The following is a 20365-nucleotide window of genomic DNA, read 5'->3' as shown; positions in this document are numbered from 1 at the left end:
TATAAGATTTTTCTTTTCTACAAGACATTTGTTACACCTATGTTACAATTCAATCATGGTATATTTCATTTTGTGTATATTTGCAAAGATTACGAATCAGATCGGATACTGTTGAAAGATGAAGAATAAACAGATTTTGCACCTCTGACTTTTTGTTTTTGTGGAACCATTCTCTGGAGTTTGGTAGAGACAGTGAGAAGTACTCAGACATTTAAAAATAAAAGAAAAAGTACAGATTTCACAATATACAAATACCCTAACCAAAAGTAAAAGTAGTCATCGTGCATTAGCCATATTACCTTCTTTGAACACTGTTGGGTACTTTAATTCATAGTAATACGTCATAGTTTATTTGATTATATTTTATATAAATCTTAATCTATAAAGAAATACCACCTGTCAAATAAATGTAAAGACTAAAATGTGCAACATTTACCTCTGAAATGTAGTGGAATGTAAAGAAGCAGAAAATTAATATGCCCAGGTTATGTATCTCACAACTATAGTTATGAACAGTAGCTGAGTAGCTGTAGCTGAGTCTCAGTCTAGTCTAGTCTCAGTTTAAACCCAACACATTGGGCCAATGACTGCACTTGCTGATAATGCAGACTGAGTCTGCAGCTGTGACGTCGCCTTTAGCTGCAAGACTTTCACTTTCATTTATAAGGAAGTAGAGGCTGCGTTTAAAGCATAAAGTCACGGGAAGGTAAGTAAATTCATTTTAACGTGCTGTATGTTCGTTCAATATTAGACCTAAAGCTTGCGACATAATATTGTGTCAGAGGTTGCGTTAAAAATCAAAGAGAAAAGTTCACACCGAAGAAATAGCCTGTAGAGGTTTGCATTAGCCTGTCGCAACCGTGGAGTGGAGTCGAAGCTGAGTAATCCTTAAAACGTAATGGCATTTGACAATTGACTTTGTGCAGTTTTTATGTAAATACACTAAATAAGGACATGTTGGTTGTTAGAACATGACGGCATGACTTTAACAAACACTGTTGTCATTTGTGTCATGAATGTTTGCTTTGTCTTAAAGGAAGAAGACTGTCAAAATGTCAAGCAATGACGTAGAGGACATGGACTTTGTGAGTAGCTGTGTATCAGCAAGTCTAATGTTGAACACTGGAACAGTATGAAAGACAAATGTTAAAGGAGCTTTGGTATTAATTTGTGAATATTGTGACAGTGACTGTCTTCAGTAGGAATAATACTGCTTAAAACTGTTGGTGTCTTTTTAATTTCCTGTCTCCCCTCGATGGTTGGTGTAGAGTGAGGAGGGGGAGGCAAACCAGCAACCCGCAGCATCTCCTGAGAGGGGTGCTGAGGTGGGTATGTTTTTGAGAGAGTATTTGCAAACTTGCATGTTTAGTCACAGATATCATTTAAACCAGTCTGGTGCAAGTTCAGGTTTTGATTTGAAAACTGGTGCAGAGTGTAGAAACTGTCAGAGTGAATGAGCACTTAATTTAAGAACTAAAAACAAGTGGATAGAAAATCCAGGTCGAGCTTCAGTAGGCCTGTATGTTTTCCTGTAAAGTATATGTGAAAGTGAAAGTTTCTAGGTTAGACTATGCTCCTCCCAAATAATCACAGCCTGTGGCTGTATGGAGGATGTCTACTGTGGTCATGTACTATCTGTATACCTACTACATTTTCAACATTATATAAAACTCAACAGCAATTTAAGTCAGAAAAAACACAGCCTCCAACTACTTTGTGTAGATATCTGATCTGATAGGGTGGAGAACATGTATGCAAAATTATCAATTGCCCTCTCTAATTTGAAACTGCACATTTTGCCAGTATGAACAGTATGAAAGACAAATGTTAAAAGAGATTTGGTATTAATAATTTATTAATATAAAAAGTGACTCTTTTCTAAATAGGCTGCTGTTAAAATTGTGTTTTGAAATGTTAATTGCCGCCTTTTTCTTTTTTAAATTTAAATATTCTGTGTTCCCTCATGGTTGGTGTAGTCTCAACAGGGGAGACACCCAGCAACCTTCAACACCTCCTGATACGTCTGGTGAGGTGGGTATGTTTTTGAGAAACTGGCGGAGTGAGTGAGCAGTTACTTTAAGAACTAAAAACAAGTGAATAGAAAATCCAGGATGTGTGTCAGCAGCCCTGCATGTTTTCCTGTGAAGTGTATGTCTATACACTGTGCCAGTGATGCCATTCATTTTCTATTTTCTTTTTTTTTTTAATCATAAAATGCTCTGGAAAAAGAATATTTTCCAAATAGACATTTTAAGTGGAATATCAGGGAGGATTTTTTGCTGTTTTGCTTAATAATACTGTGGCACTAATTTTATCATGTTTTCATACTCAGAATGAAGATGAAGCTCGAGTCATTCTCTCTGTCAAGTGGTCAGAGTGTTGTAAGTCGCAGAAATACAGGATGATACTACAGCGAGTTCTTCAGACTTGGGGCAACAACGAGGAAATATCTGTAGACTGCACAGTTGAAAATGCCTCAGAAGATGGGAGAGCTGTATTAAAGATAAAACCTGCCTCAGGTGCAGTATGACCAATACAATACAACACATTTTAAGCAGCTTTGTGTATTGATATTAGTTTTGCAATTCAATTTGTTGTGCTTTTCTTGAATTTCTTTTGAATGCAAATTCATTTGTGATCATCTTTTTTTTAAGCTTTGAATAAGCTTCAGAAACTGGTTGGACAAACACTGTTCAACAAAGAAGGGACACCAACAGTCACAGTAAAGTCTGTTAGTCTGGGAACACAAGAGCTGGAGACACAAATACCAGATGTTGCTTCAGTGAAACCCCCCTCTTCATCTGTGTCAAAGCCTAAAGATGTATGTACTGTGTAGTAAATCAGTAGGAATTAAAAATTTCTTAAATTTTTTTTTAAAACTAAATTGATACATTATATTTTTAATCAGGTGCAAGTACAAATGGAGAAACAAAGCAGTTCAACAGCAGTTTCTGCAGCTGAAGAGGCTACATGCCTTTATCCTGTGTCTCTGCCAATTGGCTGTTACTGGTATGTGAGCCATATCTACAGGGAAGAAATTAAACGTATAGAGAGAGAGAATGGAGTTACAATTGAAGCCGAAGTGATGGTCAGACCTGTACCACGCCAGAAAGATGGAGACCCACTCAAAGCTCTCACTGAATTCATAAGCCTCGTCCAGAATTCCCTACCTGAAACCAATGGCTCAGTTATTCCTCTCAAGTTCACAGATCAAGAACAGTGGAGGGACGCACTTAAAATCATCCAGAGACCTGAGAGCAAGCTTCTGCTTACACTGTCCTCTGACGAATTGACTGTATGTGGGCCAAGCCGAAGTCAAGATGCCATCAGTAAGTCCTTAAATACAGCCTCAACAAACACCCACACTTTTTTTGAAGACACTGAATGGACAACCCTCCACACACCACTGACCATTGGCATGATCGTCAAAGACCCTCTTGTCGATACCGGGCTAACCATGGAGGAGAGCTGCTGGAAGCTGATGACTACCTCCTTCAAAGAGCAGGTAGCTAAGATCAAAACAAAGTTTGGTGTGGATTTTAAAGAGTCAGGCATCAGTCAAGGTAAAGTGGATGTCAAAGCTTGCTACAGAAGACCTGGAGGAAACAAGTCAATGGAGAGCCACGCTGTCAGAGCTCTTCTTCGTCTGTGCCAGACCATAACAACATCACCCCTGAGGTTCACCCAGTACAATGGTGCCAGTGGGTTCAGCAGCTCATTGAACAACTTGAGCGAAGATCATCAGTCAGAAGGAGCCTCCAGCAGACCTGTGTTGAATGGACAGTCAGGATACAGCGCGCACAACACTGATGCAGCCACAGCAGGGGCAGTAGCAGAAGGAGACAATAAAGACCAAACCTGCCCCATATGCTTGGATGCATTCACCAACAAGAAAACGCTGAGGTGTAAGCATGAGTTTTGTGAGGAATGCCTGGAACAAGCAAAGAAAGGCAGTGGACCCATCTGTCCTGTGTGCAAAGATGTCTTTGGTGTGATAGAGGGAGACCAGCCAGATGGAAAAATATCATGGACAACATATTCCTCACCCCTACCTGGATTCCCAGACTGTGGCACTATAGTCATAGACTATCATATTCCAAGTGGGACACAGACGGTAAATACTTTAAATATTTGAAGAAACTGTGTCAGTTGTGTTTTTATTTTCTAAACTTCTATGTTCATTTATAACCTTGTTACTTATATCTACCCTTCATTATCCCTTTGCAGGAAAAACATCCCAATCCTGGACAGTATTACACTGGTGTTAACAGAAGAGCATATCTGCCAAACAACACTGAGGGTAATGAAGTGCTGAAGCTGTTAAAGAAAGCATTTGACCGGAAGTTGATTTTCACTGTTGGCACGTCCAGAACGACTGGGATAGAAAACCAGGTGACCTGGAACGACATTCACCACAAAACCTCCACTTCAGGAGGACCAGAATGGTACAGATGCCAAATCTCTTACTTCTCTTGTAGTATATATCCTTTTCCAGTGTTAAGTGTTCTGAAATATTTCTAATACCCTTTGTACATACTTTCTTTCTCCAGTTTTGGGTATCCTGACCCTGGTTATCTGAGCAGAGTGAAAGAGGAGCTGAAGGCTAAAGGCATAAAGTGAAGACTTTGATACAAAGTGACTTTAGAGGGTTGCAGCTGCAAGTATATTTACAAGCAGGAAGAAATTCAAAAATTAAGATAATTATTTAGAACAAGCAACTATGGGGATGCACACTGTAATGTATTCTGTTAGTTCTCTTTCTTCTTATCAATAAGTGTTGCTTTGAGGTGCACAGGACAGTATTTACAGGTTAAGAGATTATTCTTTAGCGACATGTATGATCTTCACAGGTAAAGTAATTTTTTTTGATGAAGGATATCTAAAGTTTTATTCTGATTTATAGTTTCTCAGTTTATAACAATGTAAGAATGATGATGAAACTTGCATACATAAAATTAACTTTATGTCTACAATACACATGATCTGATTTACTGTTTACCTAATAAATGATTAATCCAACCTACAGTATACAGACTCATTACTGTATGTTTCACTTTATCAGCACAGGTTGTGGACCAAACACAAAAAACAGTTTTTTTTCTGTGCAACTTTTAAATTTAGATTTATACAAACTAGAGTATATTTAGTGTTTTAAGCATTAGCAAATATATTACTATAAAAGCCATATGTCATTTTTCATTTAAAAAAACAGAAGACCCAGAATCAATTCTAAAAACATTGGGTATGCAAAATAAGAATCTGTTATTGCAGTTACATTAAAGATTGGTGCTACTTTTAACATGTATTAAGATGTGGCTGGCACATTTAAAGACATGTCCCTTCTAGTGAAAAAAAAAGGAAAATTCATTCAGGATGGGCCAAAGTCTGGAGTACAGAACTGAGTACCCCCTTAATGGGAAAAAACAAAAGGTTAAGTCCCCCTCAAAACTGAAGCTGATCAAGACCCAGATTAGAAACAGATGTGGCTCTCAGATCTTCTGCTGCCATCTGTTGAGACAGGCGTCCCAACTGACCATAATGAAGTCAGTTTTTTCCACAGATGTGTTCGTAAAATAAATATTTACATTACCCATTCCTTGTATTTCATTACAGAGATGTTTGCAAATTGAATTCTCAAAAAGTAAATAATTTTAATACAGAAGTGTTGTTTTCTTTATATTCTGATTCACCCCTGTGAGGCAGGGAGGGGACAGGGCAGAGGTCAGGCTGTCACATTTGTAAGATCGGAGTTTCACTTCTTTTGAAAGGGGATGTTTGAGCCCATGTGATGAATCACTGAATCTTCTGCTTACACTTTTTATTTATACTCATTGTGGCAATATCACAGTGGTGCAGGCCTGGAGACCGGAGAGGTCATGGGGCCCCTGGGCCAGAGCCTCTGTATGAAGTGACTGATAATATTTGTTGTTTGAATGTTGCAGAGCTCAGTTTAAAGACACAAAATAACAACAAATGAGGGTCGAGTGTTTGCCTCTGCCAACAAAATGTCTGTGTGCATAAAGTACCTTGAATGTTTAGACTGTTTTCTAGTCACACAGTGGGTGTTGAACTAATAGCACATGACAACCTGATGGTGTGCTGATTAACCCAAATGATTTAGTTAATAATGCAGTGGCATTAATGGCTTTATAACATGTTTTCAGGCTGCAGTGATTTGGTTTAACAGAAGCAGACTGTTCAGTTGTAAATGCCTCAGTAGGGAGTGTTTAAGGTTACACCTGCTCCAGATGCGGTGTGACTTTTTGTTAGACTTTTTAAATTGTTACAGTAAAATCTCACCAAATCTTTACAAAATGGTCACACACAAGTACTTTAAGTTGAGTAAATGTACTTTACATTGTATGTACACTCCACCGCTAATCTCCACTTTAAGGACTAGAAATAAGTTGTCAGAGAAATCTGCACTTATTATTAATGCAGACCCAGTCAGCAGCTGTGACGTTGCTTCTAGCTAGACTTTCACTTTCAATTACTAGAAAGAGAAAGCTGGGTTAAAGTTGGTACAGTTGGTAAGGTAAGTTATATGCGTAATAAATTCTTTTTTACGTGCTGTATGTTCTTTCAAACATTAGACTTAAAGCTTGCGACATAATATTGTGTCAGAGGTTGTGTTAAAAATCAAAGAGAAAAGTGGACAGCGAAGATAGAGGCTGTAGAAGTTTGCATTAGCCTGTCGAAGTAATCCTTTAAACGTAATTTTCTTTGTGCAGTTTTAATATATATTAACCAAATAAGGATTTGTTGGTTGTTAGCACATGGCGGCATGACTTTAACAAACACTGCTGTCATGTCATGAATGTTTGCTTTGTCTTCAAGGAAGAAGACTGTCAAAATGTCAAGCGATGACGTAGAGAACATGGACTTTGTGAGTAGCTGTTTATCAGCAAGTCTGCAACCTAATGCTGGACATTGTTCATTGCCGTAATTTTCTTTTTTATTCAAATAACCTGTTTTCATTCTTGGTATAGTGGGAAATTAAAATTCTGCAACCCTCAGCATCTCCTGATACGTTTGCTAAGTTGGGTATGTTTTTCAGAGTGTGTATACTTTAGTCGCAGATAACACTTCAGCCAGTCTCGTCCAGTCCAGGTTTTGATTTTAAAAGATGGTGCAGAGTGTAGAAACTGTCAAAGTGAGTGAGCAGTTACTTTAAGAGCAAAAACAAATAATCACAACCTGTTGCTTTCTGCTGATGGAGGATGTCCATTCTGGTCATATATATTGTCATATTGTGTAACAGCTACATTCTGAACCTTGTGTATAACTATAATGTAATTTTAGAAAAAAACAGACCTCCAATACATATACATCCATTATCTTCTTTATACGGTGTGTAATGGAGTGGAAAACATTCATGTGTTGGGGACAACTAGGTGTTATTGGCTATCAAAATTAGTAAGAATATGAATATTAAAAAAATAATATTAAGTAACTAATTAGTACGTAAATTAATAGGATTTAATTTACATTAAATCCACCTCGGGGCACCAGATAGCCAATTCATAAAATCAGTCTCATAAAATACACTAATTATTAATTTGAAGTCTTGATTAATAATTAAATTAATAACTACAACCAAAATGACCATATCAATAGTTCATGTGTGCGTGTGTGAATATGTGTCTGGGAAACAATGGCAAGATGGCTGATATAAGACAGTTCTTTTGTCTTAAGCTGCATGGCTTAAAACAAAGGAACTGTGGTGTTGTCCTCTGTTCTTCTTGCAGAGTTAGCTGGTTGATGCTTACTCTGTGCTATGGCTCCTTTTGTTGGTGAACCCAGCTGAAAAACCTTGTGTTGTACCTGCTGGTGCTTGATCTTAAATCCTTTGGTAGGTTCTCATGTTGCTACCAAAGTTCAGTCCAGTGCAGGCCTGTGTTTCAGGAAGGCCTCATGGAGGTCAGAGAGCAGAAGAGCAAATCTCAACTCCTCGTGTGAAGAGTTGGCTGAGAAGAGAGAGAGACTCTGCTTCTGTGAGGACTGTTGAGAACTGAAGACTGCTGAGAAGACTTGAGAGAGAGAAGGGTGCTTCTCCTTTTGTATAGCCAGGTGACATTGCAGAATTTGGCCTCCTACCTGGAGTGGCCTATTGCAGCTGGAGTTGGAGGTTTCACACTTAGGTGTGAAAAGGTGAAAGATGTTGGGAGATTGAGTTCAATGGTCTGTAGAACAAGAGGAGCCATTTGGTCCTATCCTCCATTTTGAATGGGCTGAGTCCCAACACATGTAAAGTAATCAACTGCCTTTTTCCTAATTTCTAACCACACAGTGTGCCAGTGATGTCATTCATGTTCTATTTACTATTTATTACAATTATAAAATGTCTGTGTATGTTATTTTCCAAACACACCTTTTAAACCAAATATTGGGGAGGATTTTGTGCTATGGTGCTTAATAATACAGTGGCACTAATTTTATTGTGTTTTTAGCCTCAAAATGAAGATGAAGCTCAAGTCACTCTCTCTGTCAAGTGGTTAGAGGGTTGTCGACCGCAGAAATATAAGATGACACTACAGCGAGTTCTTCAGACTTGGGGCAACAACTTTTCTGCAGACTGCGTAGTTGTAGATGTGTCAGAAGATGGGACAGCTGTGATTACGATAAAACCTGCTTCAGGTGCAGTATAACAACCAATACTAGCATTTTATGTTGACTCCAACATATTTTAGTAGCATCTTTAATTAATATTGGTTTTACAATTCAATTAGTTGTGCTTATCTTTTATTGCTTTTGGATGCAAATTAATTTGTGATCATCTTCTTTTTAAGCTTTGAGCGGGCTTCAGAAACTGGTTGGACAAACACTGTTCAACAAAGAAGGGACACCAACAGTCACAGTAAAGTCTGTTAGCCTGGGAACACCAGAGCTGGAGACACAAATACCTGATGATGCTTCAATTGACCTTCCCCCGTCATTTGTGTCAGAACCACAAAATGTATGTACTGTACAAAGCAGTATAAATCAATCACATTAAATGTGGTTTTATTAATTCATTTTATTTCTGTCTAGGTGGAGGGACACCTGAAGGAACAAAGTAGTGCAGCAGGACAGGAAACAAATACTTGTGATATTCCTATGCACCATTTCTCGTATGTGACCCAGAACTACAAGGAGGAAATTAAACGTATTGAGAAAGTGAATGGAGTTAAACTCGTGGCAGAGGTGAAGCTGACGTTTGAAGCTGACCAGAAAGATGGACGTCCAAACTACGCTTTCTCTGAGTTCATAAATCTTGTTCAGAAGTGCTCTGGTGAATCCAGGGGCTTCACTGTTCCTCTTAAGAACATGAATCCAAAACAGTGGAGTGACGCACTGAAAATAATCCAGAGACCTGAGAACAAACTTCTGCTAACTCTGTCCTCTGAAGAAATGACTGTATGTGGGCCAAGACAAAGTCAAGACGCTGTCAGAAAGTCGATAAGTACAACACAGAGAACCTTAACAAATACAGACACTTCTACTACAGTCTACACAGGTGTTGCATGACACACCACTGAGGACTGGCATGAGCATCAGTCAAGGAAAAGTGGATGTCAAAGATTGTTACAAAAGACCTGAAGGAGACTCGTCAGTGATGCACATCGCTGCCAGAGGCCCTCCTCATCTGCACCGGACAGTTATAACACCATTCCTGGGATTTGCTCCACACCATGGCGCCAGCAGAGTCAAGGTCTCACCGAAGAACTTGAGAAATGATCATCAAAAATCAAAGAGAGCCTCCAGTGAACTTGTGTCAAGTAGACACTCAGGATACAGCATGTGCAACACTGACGCAGCCACAGCAGGGGCAGCAGCAGAAGGAGACAATAAAGACCGAACCTGCCCCATATGCTTGGATGCATTCACCAACAAGAAAACGCTCAGGTGTAAGCATGAGTTTTGTGAGGAATGCCTGGAACAAGCAAAGAAAGGCAGTGGACCCATCTGTCCTGTGTGCAAAGATGTCTTTGGTGTGATAGAGGGGGACCAGCCAGATGGAAAAATGTCTTGGACAACATATTCCTCACCCCTACCTGGATTCCCAGACTGTGGCACTATAGTCATAGACTATCATATTCCAAGTGGGACACAGACGGTAAATACTTTAAATATTTGAAGAGACTGTGTCAGTTGTGTGATAAGTTTGTAAACTTCTATGTTCATTTTATGACATTATTGTTATTTATATTTACCTTTCATTCTCCCTTTGCAGGAAAAACATCCCAAACCTGGACAGTATTACACGGGTGTTAACAGAAGAGCATATCTGCCAAACAACACTGAGGGCAGAGAAGTACTGAGCCTGTTGAAGAGAGCATTTGACCAGAAGCTGATTTTCACTGTTGGCACGTCCAGAATGACTGGGATAGAGAACCATGTGACCTGGAACGACATTCACCACAAAACCTCCACTTCAGGAGGACCAGAATGGTACAGATGCCCAATCTCTTCTCTTTTGGTATAAATTATTTTTCATTGTTAAGTCTTCTGAAATATTTATATTAACCTGTGTACATACTCTCCTTCCACAGTTTTGGGTATCCTGACCCTGGCTACCTGAGCAGAGTGAAAGAGGAGCTGAAGGCTAAAGGCATCATCCATATCCCGACATTGACTGGACAGTCAGGATACAGCACAAACAACAGTGAAGCAGCCACAGCAGGGGCAGCAGCAGTAGGCAGTAACAAAGACCAAACCTGCCCCATATGCTTGGATGCATTCACCAATAAGAAAAAGCTCAGGTGTAAGCATGAGTTTTGTGAGGAATGCCTGGAACAAGCAAAGAAAGGCAGTGGACCCATCTGTCCTGTGTGCAAAGATGTCTTTGGTGTGATAGAGGGAGACCAGCCAGATGGAAAAATATCTTGGACAACATATTCCTCACCCCTACCTGGATTCCCAGACTGTGGCACTATAGTCATAGACTATCATATTCCAAGTGGGACACAGACAGTAAATACTTTAAATATTTGAAGAGACTGTGTCAGTTGTGTTTTTATTTTCTAAACTTCTATGTTCATTTATAACCTTGTTACTTATATCTACCCTTCATTTTCCCTTTGCAGGAAAAACATCCCAATCCTGGACAGTATTACGCCGGTGTTAACAGAAGAGCATATCTGCCAAACAACACTGAGGGTAATGAAGTGCTGAAGCTGTTAAAGAAAGCATTTGACCGGAAGTTGATTTTCACTGTTGGCACGTACAGAACGACTGGGATAGAAAATCAGGTGACCTGGAACGACATTCACCACAAAACGTCCACTTCAGGAGGACCAGAATGGTACAGATGCCAAATCTCTTACTTCTCTTGTAGTATATATCCTTTTCCAGTGTTAGGTGTTCTGAAATATTTCTAATACCCTTTGTACAAACTTTGTTTCCCCAGTTTTGGTTATCCTGACCCTGGCTACCTGAGCAGAGTGAAAGAGGAGCTGAAGGCTAAAGGCATAAAGTGAAGACTTTGATACCAAGTGACTTTAGAGGGTTGTAGTTGCAAGTCTAATTTTACACATTGGTAGAATTTCAAAAATTAAGATGATTACTTAAAACAAGCAGTTACTGGAATACACATATTGTATGTTCCTTCTTCTAATAGCTGCTTTGAGGTGCACCAAACAGGATTTGCAGCTTAAGTTTATTGTTTAACAACATGCATTATCTTTACCTGTAAGGAATTATTTCCTTTGATGGAGGAAGCATGAAGGATAAAATCTTGAAAATTTATTATGAGACTGATATTTCACAGTTCCCTGTCCCCTGAAAAACCCCCTGAGTCCTGCAGTAGCAGAGAAATATATTATTTCATTTCACAAAGATTTCATGTGATTATACTGTTAAAACAGGTCATATGAACAACTTACTTGACTTCATGCATGTAGAAGGGTGGGAAATAACACCCTGGCTAGTTTTGCAAGTAATCATTTTCCACAAATAGTTAACAGTGACTGAACAACACAAGACATTTCTGTTTGACAAACTTCATTACATTGTTAATAGACCATGACATATATACATTATTATCTACCGTATTTTGAATCGGTATCATACACATAATCAAGACAAACAAAAATATGGCAATAATTGTATGAGGAGTAAAACCTTATCTAAGGAAGAGAACCATGTTATTCTAAAACATGATCACAGTGCAGCTCTCACTGAAGCTGAAGTACATTAACATTTTACTTTGTAATATCAGTAATTCCATCTTCAGTCCTGTTGCATGCGTAGAAGAGTCTATTCCATCATATGTCACTGGTCTGATGTAACTAATGTGTACAATGAGATGATACATGGGGACAGTGGCTACAATACTTACTGTATGTTTACTCTGATTACTTTTCATGTTTATTACATGTATGTTGTGATTTGGCGCTATGCTAATAAAACTGCATTGAATTAAATTGTTCTTTTAGGTGGTGTTTTACCAGAGATAATTGTTTGATATATCACAAATACTTTCCATCTGCATACTGACAGTTACTGTAAGTGTTTATGTCACATTACATGCTGTGCATAGGGATCTTATCTCCTCACAACATGCTTCATGTTTACAGAAAGAATAAAATTCTTATCACTTCAGTGACTATTGAGGATCTGCGGGGTGTTTTATTTTGAAAAATGACCGGAATCTCTGCCCATCACATCCGTCTGTGCCTCCTGATATCGCTTGACACACACCTGTGTCTGTCATATTTGTGACGCCTGGTTAATTAAACCCGCAAGCTAATTAGCTAAACTGAGTAAGAAACAAATGTCTGTGGAGAGCGTCTTTGAAAAGGGGAAAAGGCCCAATGATGAGACAGCAGAAAAGTCTAAGACTCAAGAAAAGCAAAGCTGCATGTAGTGGGAAATACCAGGAGTCCAACTTAAAGTAAGACCTTATCGCGACAGGTGATTTACATGCACAGGCCTCCTCTACACATTTCTGGCTTCAAATGAGGCAATGGACCCTTCAAAACTGCGTCGACACACAGAGACAAAGCACCCTGCATTAAAAGATAAGCCTGAACCGAAGTTCGTTGAAGAAAAAAACGTTGAGAAGAAGGACAGAAAGAAGTCTTCACGGCCACCACAGCAACAGGTGTAGCTGCACTGAGAACACCGTACGTCGTTGCTAAGGCTAAGAAGTCTCTCACTGTTGGTGAAGAGCTGATGCTGCCTGCTGCTGCGTTATGGTGAGTTGTATTTATTATGCACTTTAGCTGTGTTTGTTTTTATGCCGAATTAATATACCGGCGATTTACCCGAGATACCCGAGACATTGGCAGGTAGGTTGTTGGAAAAGTTGTGTCAGTGCCTGCCTCTTCCTGTAATCCCAGGCTGACTCCGTGATGCTGAGATCAGAGCTCTGTATAGATCATGTTGTCTCTTAAGAGTTTTTTATGACTCTGACTGTGTGTCTGGCTGCGTGTTGTCATGCTGCAGAATGAATTTAAGATGAGTCAGACACCTCCCTGATGGTATTATGTGATGCATAAGAATCAAAAACATATAATTTGCCTAAAACTTTTGCACAGTACTGTATATATTTTAAGGAGACTTCCACAGAGAGAAACTTAATCTGTGATCCCCAGCTGACATAGCAGACTAATGTCACTGAAAAAATGTCCTGGAAAATTATTTCTGAAAAACAGTGGGGCTTACATAAATTTAAGTTTACGTCTCGCTGATAAAGCAGAAAGAAAAAAAAAATACAACAAGTTATGAACAAAACACAAAACACGCTAGTTTGTTTTCTGTACAATTTTTAAAATTTTATTTATAACAATATCTGTTATTTAGTTTGTAAAGTACTCCAGCAAAAATTAAACATTATTCTCTTTCCAGAAGAAAGTCTGAGCCTCCATGCATTGTGTACTATAAAAGCTATGTGTCATTTTTCATTAAAAAAAGGACTAATCAAAAAAAAAAAAAAAAAATCTGAAAATGCATGTATGATTTTGCAAAAATGTTCTTTAGGTAAAATGATTGTACTTCTCTCTCAATTAAAGACAAAACATATACAACAGCATAAAATAACACTTGCTGACAGGTAAGCAAAATAAAAACTTGTTATTGTAGTTACATTAAAGATCGGTGTTACTTTTCACATGCATTAAGATATGGCTGACACATTTCTGACAGAAGCAGCATTTTTGGGACAGAGGCTGAGTGTAAGGACGTGTCAGAGCGACCAGAATGGTAGCATTAGCAGCAGCAGGGCAGAGAGTGAGAGATCAGAAAGAACTCATTAAAAACAGAGAAATATTGAGGACCAAATGAACATAATGCAGTTAAGACTAAGTCATTACAAAACCGTGAACATACAGACTTTGATCCTCTAAAGGTAGAAAGATAAATCTACTCACAAGGCCAGACAGACGCTAATTGTTTTTTTACGGGAAAAAAATGGACTGGAGAAATAGACAAGCAGAAGTCCCATCTCAATCACTTTTTTCCTCCCATCTTACCAAAATTGCAGCCTCCCTTTTCCTCTGGAGGAAGACCCTTGTAACAGAGCTAAATGGTGCAAACATGACACTACCCACTAAAGTCTTGCATGCTATAGCCCTCCCATTAGTAGCCAACACCCCACCCATGAAGGCATTCACCCTCACCATCTCTTTATATCTGTGATCTCCATCCACCACTTTGCCTGGAATGTTTAATCCTTGACCAACTTCCTCATTCTCATCAATCACACATTGAAACGCCTCTCATGCTCTCATCTCAGCGACACACAAGCTCCAACTGTCATACAAATGTGATAAAAACAAGCATACCTGCTTTACATCTTTACGGTAGAAAGCCTACAGTATACACTATACCGTAAAATATGATGTTCTGTGCAAGGAAGACAACACAATCATTTCATGAACATTGTTCTCTGAGAAAAAAAAATTATGTGGAAATACTGTAGTTGCCCTCTGGTACTGACATTTTACATGTGCTATACACAAACGGTGCTATCACAAATCCGTCTTCACGACCTCGCCGAGAGACCCGGCAAGACAACATATGTACCGATTTAGAAAACTTTGAGTTTTGCCTTTCCCGCTCAAAGTCAACACAAACAACAAACAGTTGGCACTGGTGAAATGGAACAATGTTTTTTTCTTTTCTATACAATTCATACAAAAATAAAAAATTAAAATTGCTCCAATGATAGCATCTTTTCTTCTGATTTTTCTTGTTTCCATTTCATTTTGCACAGAGGTAGTGGCTATTTGGGTAAAGGGTAAGGGACAAAGTGTAAATTAAAAATCTCTCATAGAAAATGTTATTAATTTTTGACCAGAGGAATCTCAAAAGAACAAAATATAATACTGCAATCACATACAAAAGTAGTCCTTCATTTTTGTACATTTTATACAGTGTTCACACTTTTTATCAATTTTCTCTCACACTTTTTATCAATTTTTTTTGTTCCGTTTTTTTTTTCTTTAAAAGGCAAGAAGAGGGGTGTGTTTGGAATAGCATGATCCAGGCCGATGGACAGTCTATGACAGTGGGTCCACGAGGGGCTCCTCATCTCCGCGTGATAGCAACTCCTTCTTCTCATCTGTGCTGGCCAGAGAGTTGCGGCTGTTGTGACCTCCCATGTACAGAGTGGCATATACTGGGTTTGTGAAGTTAGTGGGCTAGAAAGGATCAAAGATCATCCATTAGGTATTATATGACATGCAGGAGGTTATGGAATGTGTGTGGATACATATATGTGCATTTTTCTCTACCTTGTCTGGGTCCAGCGTGAAGTCTGCGTCTAGTAGCTCCCCAGCGTCGTCGTCAGGCTCTCCCTCGTAGATCTTGTAGGCTGGGTTTCCAATCTCAACGTTCATGGCCCCGTTGGTCATTCTTTGGTGCTGGAAGCCCTTAGCCCTACACAAAAAATATTTAGGGCACAGTCACACCTCTGTGTCTAAGTCAAAGTTATGGGAGCCAAAACAGGGCAAGCAGGGACACAGCCACACATTATGAAGGGAGGGTAAAGGCATCAGGTGACTCTCACCATCATCCAGGCTGAGGGAACTAAGCCACAGCACAGGCGCCTACACAAACCCAGCATTCATGTAGCACAGGACACAGGACTGTCACTGTGTAGACTAACCTGTGAGACCACAATAAACCCACAATAGATCCTCTAGAATATACTAGGAATATCTGCATCGACTATGGTATCTACCTCTGAATAAATGCTGGATTTTTCATGTTGCATTTTCCAATCTGAGCTTGGAAGAATGCTGTTGCACTGTCCATGTCTCAACTATGAGAGACACTACCACAATACAAACCACAGCACAGTACGGTACAGTACAGTACAACATGGCACAATATGATGGACAACAGTATGAGAGGTCCACAGCACTGACAGATCTATTCAATGCATCTTTTCAATAGATCTGCCCTGGAGCTGCTCAGAGGAGGGCAATTCATTTGAAAGGGAGGTAATACTGTGGGAGCGTGATGAGCCACAGCTCCCATGATCATCAGAGAAAATGGCGCGACATTCACCACAGGACCAAACACTGCACAGCGACCAAGACTCATGAGTGAGGGAAAGGCAAGAGAAAAGAGAGAGCATCGGGATGCAGAACTGAATGAAGGCATGGAGGGGGAAAAGTGTAACCCTGGCAACCGTTACCGCAAGCGTCTGGAGCCGGTTTTGCCGGGCCGGCTAGACCTGAGGAGCAGAAGAGACGCCATTACAGAGAGGAGGGGGAAAGTGCAGACCGAGGAAAAGAAAAAGAGGAAGAAAAAGGGGGAGTGCAAAGGCAAAAAGAGGTCTGCACCGGCTCCTGTTGTGGGTGTGTTTAAGACTGTGTTACTCACCCTCTCATCCTCCTCCTGTACCAGAACAACGCTCCTCCAGCCAGCAGAATCAACAGCAACAGCAGCAGCACAGGGATCACTATGGAGGCTGTGCCTGCACACACACACACACACGCACAAACACACAAGAATGGTACATGAAGAATGAATGAAGACATGAAGTCATCCTCAATAATATCAAATTCAAGCAACATGATCATTTATGTCATTGTACAAGTGTCAACTTACGTCCGCCTGAACCTGGGGCACTTTCACCCTTGGCCACAGACTCACAGCGATGCCCTGTCCACCCTGGTGAACATCTACACACACACATACACACACACAAGAAGAGAGAAAGTAGAGATATGTAAGCAATGATACACTGGAGATACTCAGACTCAAATGAAAATAGTCATGGAGTCTGCTCCTCACCTGCACTCTGGCAGGCGAGTGATGGGGTTTATAGAGCACTGGCCATTTGCACAATACTCATTTGTATCACACGTGTAACAGCTGGGCTGGACTCTGCCATTTGTGCAGCTGTTGAGGACAGAAAAAAATGTGAGCGATGATGAGGAAGACGAGATGGCTTTGCACGTGTACGTCTGTTTTGTTTGTGTCTGTTTGACGCTGAGTAAATTATGTGTCTGTGAGTGCTCTTACCGGCAGGTGAAGTCCCCTGTAGAGGAAAAGCTGTTGCTGGGGATGCACTCCCCGTCACGACAGTAGTGACACTTGTCAATTTCGCACGTGCTGCCGGTGTACTGGGGCATACAGCGGCATAGCAGGGAGCCATTTTCACTCTGCAGACATGTGCCTTTGTTCAGGCAGTGGCCTTCACAGCTTCCTGCACACACACACACACATACATTAACACGTATTGTAGTTTTCCCCAAGGGTCAGTATAAGTAATTAAGTACATTTTTAAACTTGCATTAAACCTGGCTACATAATGGGAACACTCACTATACTGGCACTGGTCACCCAGGAAGTCAGGGGGGCAGCGGCAGGTTGGTTGGTTTCCAGCACTAACTGTACAGTTGCCTCCGTTTTTACAATAATCCTTACATGTGTTCAGGTTACAGTTTGGCCCTGTAAAGCCTGTCAGGCATCGACAAGTGGGAGAGCCTGTGGAAGGACAGACACATGAAAGGATAAAGAAAGAAGGGAAAGAAGAGAAAGAATGTGTCAAATTACTGGGCCAACAGATACATAAAGGTGGCCCACAAAACCATACTTCAGCCCTTACAATGTCCAAATCTTACCTGTAGGGGAAGGTGTGCATGTGCCTCCATTCTTGCAGTAGTCTCTGCACTGGTCAATCTCACATCTTTCTCCTCCATAATTAGGCTGACAGCGACACTTGGGCTGCTTGTGGGCGTTCAGGAAACAGCTGCCACCGTTCATACACTGGACCAAGCAGGGACCACTGGGAGGTGCTGTCGAGCGTGGTGAGAGGAAGTTTTATCAGTTGTTGAGGAGTCACTTGTGTGTGCTCTGTACATGGGATTGTGTGTATTTGTGTTCACTCACAGATAGGAGACACTGTGGGAGTGGGCAGCTCCACGCATGTGCCGTTGTCCAGCGTGCGTCCGTTGGGACAGGTGCAGACTGGTCCACTGGGGCTCAGCAGGCACAGCCATTCACATTTCTTCCTGTCGCAGGGATTTGTCACTGAAAAGGGCAGACAGAACCAATTTTAAAAAATAGGATAAATAACCACCTGCTTCTCTTCCTCACTGTTTTTGTTTTTGGGAACATTGCTGCTGCTGAGAGTTTTACTTTTCTACTCACTCTCAGGTTGTTTGTAGCGGTGGTACAAAACTATATCTGTGGCGTGGTTCATTCCAGTTGTCAGGTTCTCAATGGAGCCTTTGCCGAATTTATTCACTCGAAAGACATAGTTGTTAATGTAGGTGACGCCATAGACATAGTCTTCAAACACATCGATGCTGAAGGGGTGATGGAGTTCTGTGTATGAGCAGAGAGGACACGTTATGGAAGTTTCATGCTGATATACACAATCCTGTGCAACCCATTGTGAGGATGTGTCACTCAACTGTTCTTAATGCTATTTGCAGCCACAACTGCATCGCTGCCATTCAGCCTCACGCTGCAGATCAGGGAGAGTTTAGCATCAGCCCAGTACAGACGCTCGTTGAAGTAGTCCACCGCCAGACCTGCACAGAGAACAATGTTAGTAAAAGTAGATATTAAAAACTCAATCTTTGTTTCCATTATAGAACAGATGATAAAGGAGAGGACGATCTGTTTGTGTTTAAGTGTGTGTGTTTTACCAGTTGGCCACTGGATATTTTCCTCTACCAGCGTCTCTCTCATGGTTCCATCCATAGCAGCTGTTTCAATCTTTGGGTGGTTCCCCCAGTCTGCCCAGTACATTTTCCTAGTGAAAATATAACAGCTCCATTCATCACTGCTGTTATCATAATTAAATCTGCAGTTTGCATTCTTGTGATTTTCTACAAAGCTTCCTTCCCAGTCTCCTGAGCCCCGCTCACCCTCTCTGGGGGTCGACCACAATGGCGTATGGCTCATCAATCATGCCAGAGATGAGGGTCTTGCGGTGGCGTCCTCCGCTTATCTGGGCCACCTCGATGACGTCTCTGCCGGAGTCAGTCCAGTACAAGTTCCCTGCCACCCAGTCCACAGCAATGCCACGGGGCATCTTCAGATCAGGGATCTGAACACAAAGACCCAGTAAGAACCTACCAAAATTTATCTCACTTTACCGATCTTTCCACAAAAGCAATCATTTACACACTTACCTCCAGGTTGGTGACCCTGGAGTCACTTTGGCGTCTGTTACGGTTGCTATTAGGAGAGGAGGAGGAAGAGGGCAAATCATAGGAAGAAATGCGCCCCGTGTGCCAGTTTGTCCAGTAAATTCGGTTTGTCTTGACGTGCAGGTCCATGGCATCAATGCGCACGTTGGCATCACCCTGGAAGATTTGCTCATAGCGCCAGTTCGGCATGGAAGGGTCCAGGCTGCGGATCTCATTGTCATCTGCGATGTAAAGCACTTGTCTCTGAGCTGTGGGATGCACAGGAAAGGTCAGACCAGAGGAAGAACAAACAGACTGTATACAGTATACAGATAAACAAAAGCTTGGAGAGCTAACAAATGTCAGTTATGATAGAGGTACTCACTGTCAGCCTTGCAGGTGTCATTGATTCTGGTGAAGTACTTGTGGCAGCTACACTTGTGGGAACCCTTTGTGTTGTTGCAGATGTGGGAACACACTCCAAACTGCTTACACTCGTTCTTATCTGTGCAACAACCAAGGCCAAACAATACACATTACACATAGCTTCAAGTCACAGAGAAAACTGTATCCACAACACAGTATGTGACAAATGAAGCCAGGGAAGAAAAAACTCTACCTTCACATCTGTTATGTCCTTTGGGCTGGAAGCCCGGTTTGCAGGAGCAGAAAGAGTCGGTGCCGTTAACCACACAGTGGGCCTCGTCTCCATCTCCGCACACTGTCCTGTTGCTGCGACAGTCATTCAGCACTGTGTCTGGGGGTGAAGAGACAGGGAGCATGCATTC

At 40.9% G+C, this 20365-nt stretch overlaps 3 protein-coding genes across 5 annotated transcripts in view; 2 read left to right on the top strand and 1 right to left on the bottom strand.

Moving 5' to 3' along the window:
• Nucleotides 1-570: 570 nt before the first annotated feature.
• Nucleotides 571-13930, top strand: LOC108885980 (E3 ubiquitin-protein ligase DTX3L). 2 transcript variants are annotated; one of them, XM_051074548.1, is made up of 11 exons: nt 571-706; nt 1037-1085; nt 1269-1325; nt 1977-2031; nt 2333-2519; nt 2655-2821; nt 2909-4114; nt 10214-10431; nt 10533-10953; nt 11067-11284; nt 11390-13930. In XM_051074548.1, the coding sequence occupies exons 5-11, from the start codon at nt 2402-2404 to the stop codon at nt 11457-11459; spliced, it is 2418 nt and encodes an 805-aa protein (XP_050930505.1). In that variant the 5' UTR covers nt 571-706; nt 1037-1085; nt 1269-1325; nt 1977-2031; nt 2333-2401; the 3' UTR covers nt 11460-13930. The 2 variants fall into 2 exon arrangements, with proteins under 2 accessions (XP_050930505.1, XP_018536064.1); XM_018680548.2 differs by lacking the exon at nt 10214-10431 and adding an exon at nt 4228-4445 and having other exon boundaries at nt 579-706.
• LOC127139006 (uncharacterized) lies at nt 6462-9529 on the top strand. 2 transcript variants are annotated; one of them, XM_051074549.1, is made up of 5 exons: nt 6462-6535; nt 6838-6886; nt 8451-8637; nt 8790-8956; nt 9031-9529. In XM_051074549.1, the coding sequence occupies exons 2-5, from the start codon at nt 6854-6856 to the stop codon at nt 9505-9507; spliced, it is 864 nt and encodes a 287-aa protein (XP_050930506.1). In that variant the 5' UTR covers nt 6462-6535; nt 6838-6853; the 3' UTR covers nt 9508-9529. The 2 variants fall into 2 exon arrangements, with proteins under 2 accessions (XP_050930506.1, XP_050930507.1); XM_051074550.1 differs by lacking the exon at nt 6462-6535 and having other exon boundaries at nt 6838-7044.
• Nucleotides 13732-20365, bottom strand: part of LOC108885979 (low-density lipoprotein receptor-related protein 1-like) — an 87741-nt gene continuing 81107 nt past the window's right edge. Inside the window, 16 exon segments of the mRNA XM_018680547.2 lie at nt 13732-15623; nt 15717-15861; nt 16813-16906; nt 17041-17114; nt 17227-17334; nt 17458-17641; nt 17761-17922; nt 18060-18233; nt 18328-18468; nt 18589-18765; nt 18855-18974; nt 19092-19198; nt 19314-19495; nt 19581-19846; nt 19963-20082; nt 20197-20334. Of these exon segments, the coding sequence (XP_018536063.1) occupies nt 15483-15623; nt 15717-15861; nt 16813-16906; nt 17041-17114; nt 17227-17334; nt 17458-17641; nt 17761-17922; nt 18060-18233; nt 18328-18468; nt 18589-18765; nt 18855-18974; nt 19092-19198; nt 19314-19495; nt 19581-19846; nt 19963-20082; nt 20197-20334 (2333 nt within the window). The 3' untranslated portion in view covers nt 13732-15482.

The sequence above is a fragment of the Lates calcarifer genome, linkage group LG12, assembly GCF_001640805.2.
Source record: "Lates calcarifer isolate ASB-BC8 linkage group LG12, TLL_Latcal_v3, whole genome shotgun sequence".
Lineage (NCBI taxonomy): Eukaryota > Metazoa > Chordata > Actinopteri > Centropomidae > Lates > Lates calcarifer.
Note: the sequence above shows the minus strand (reverse complement) of the source record. Positions and strands in the feature narration are given on the sequence as shown.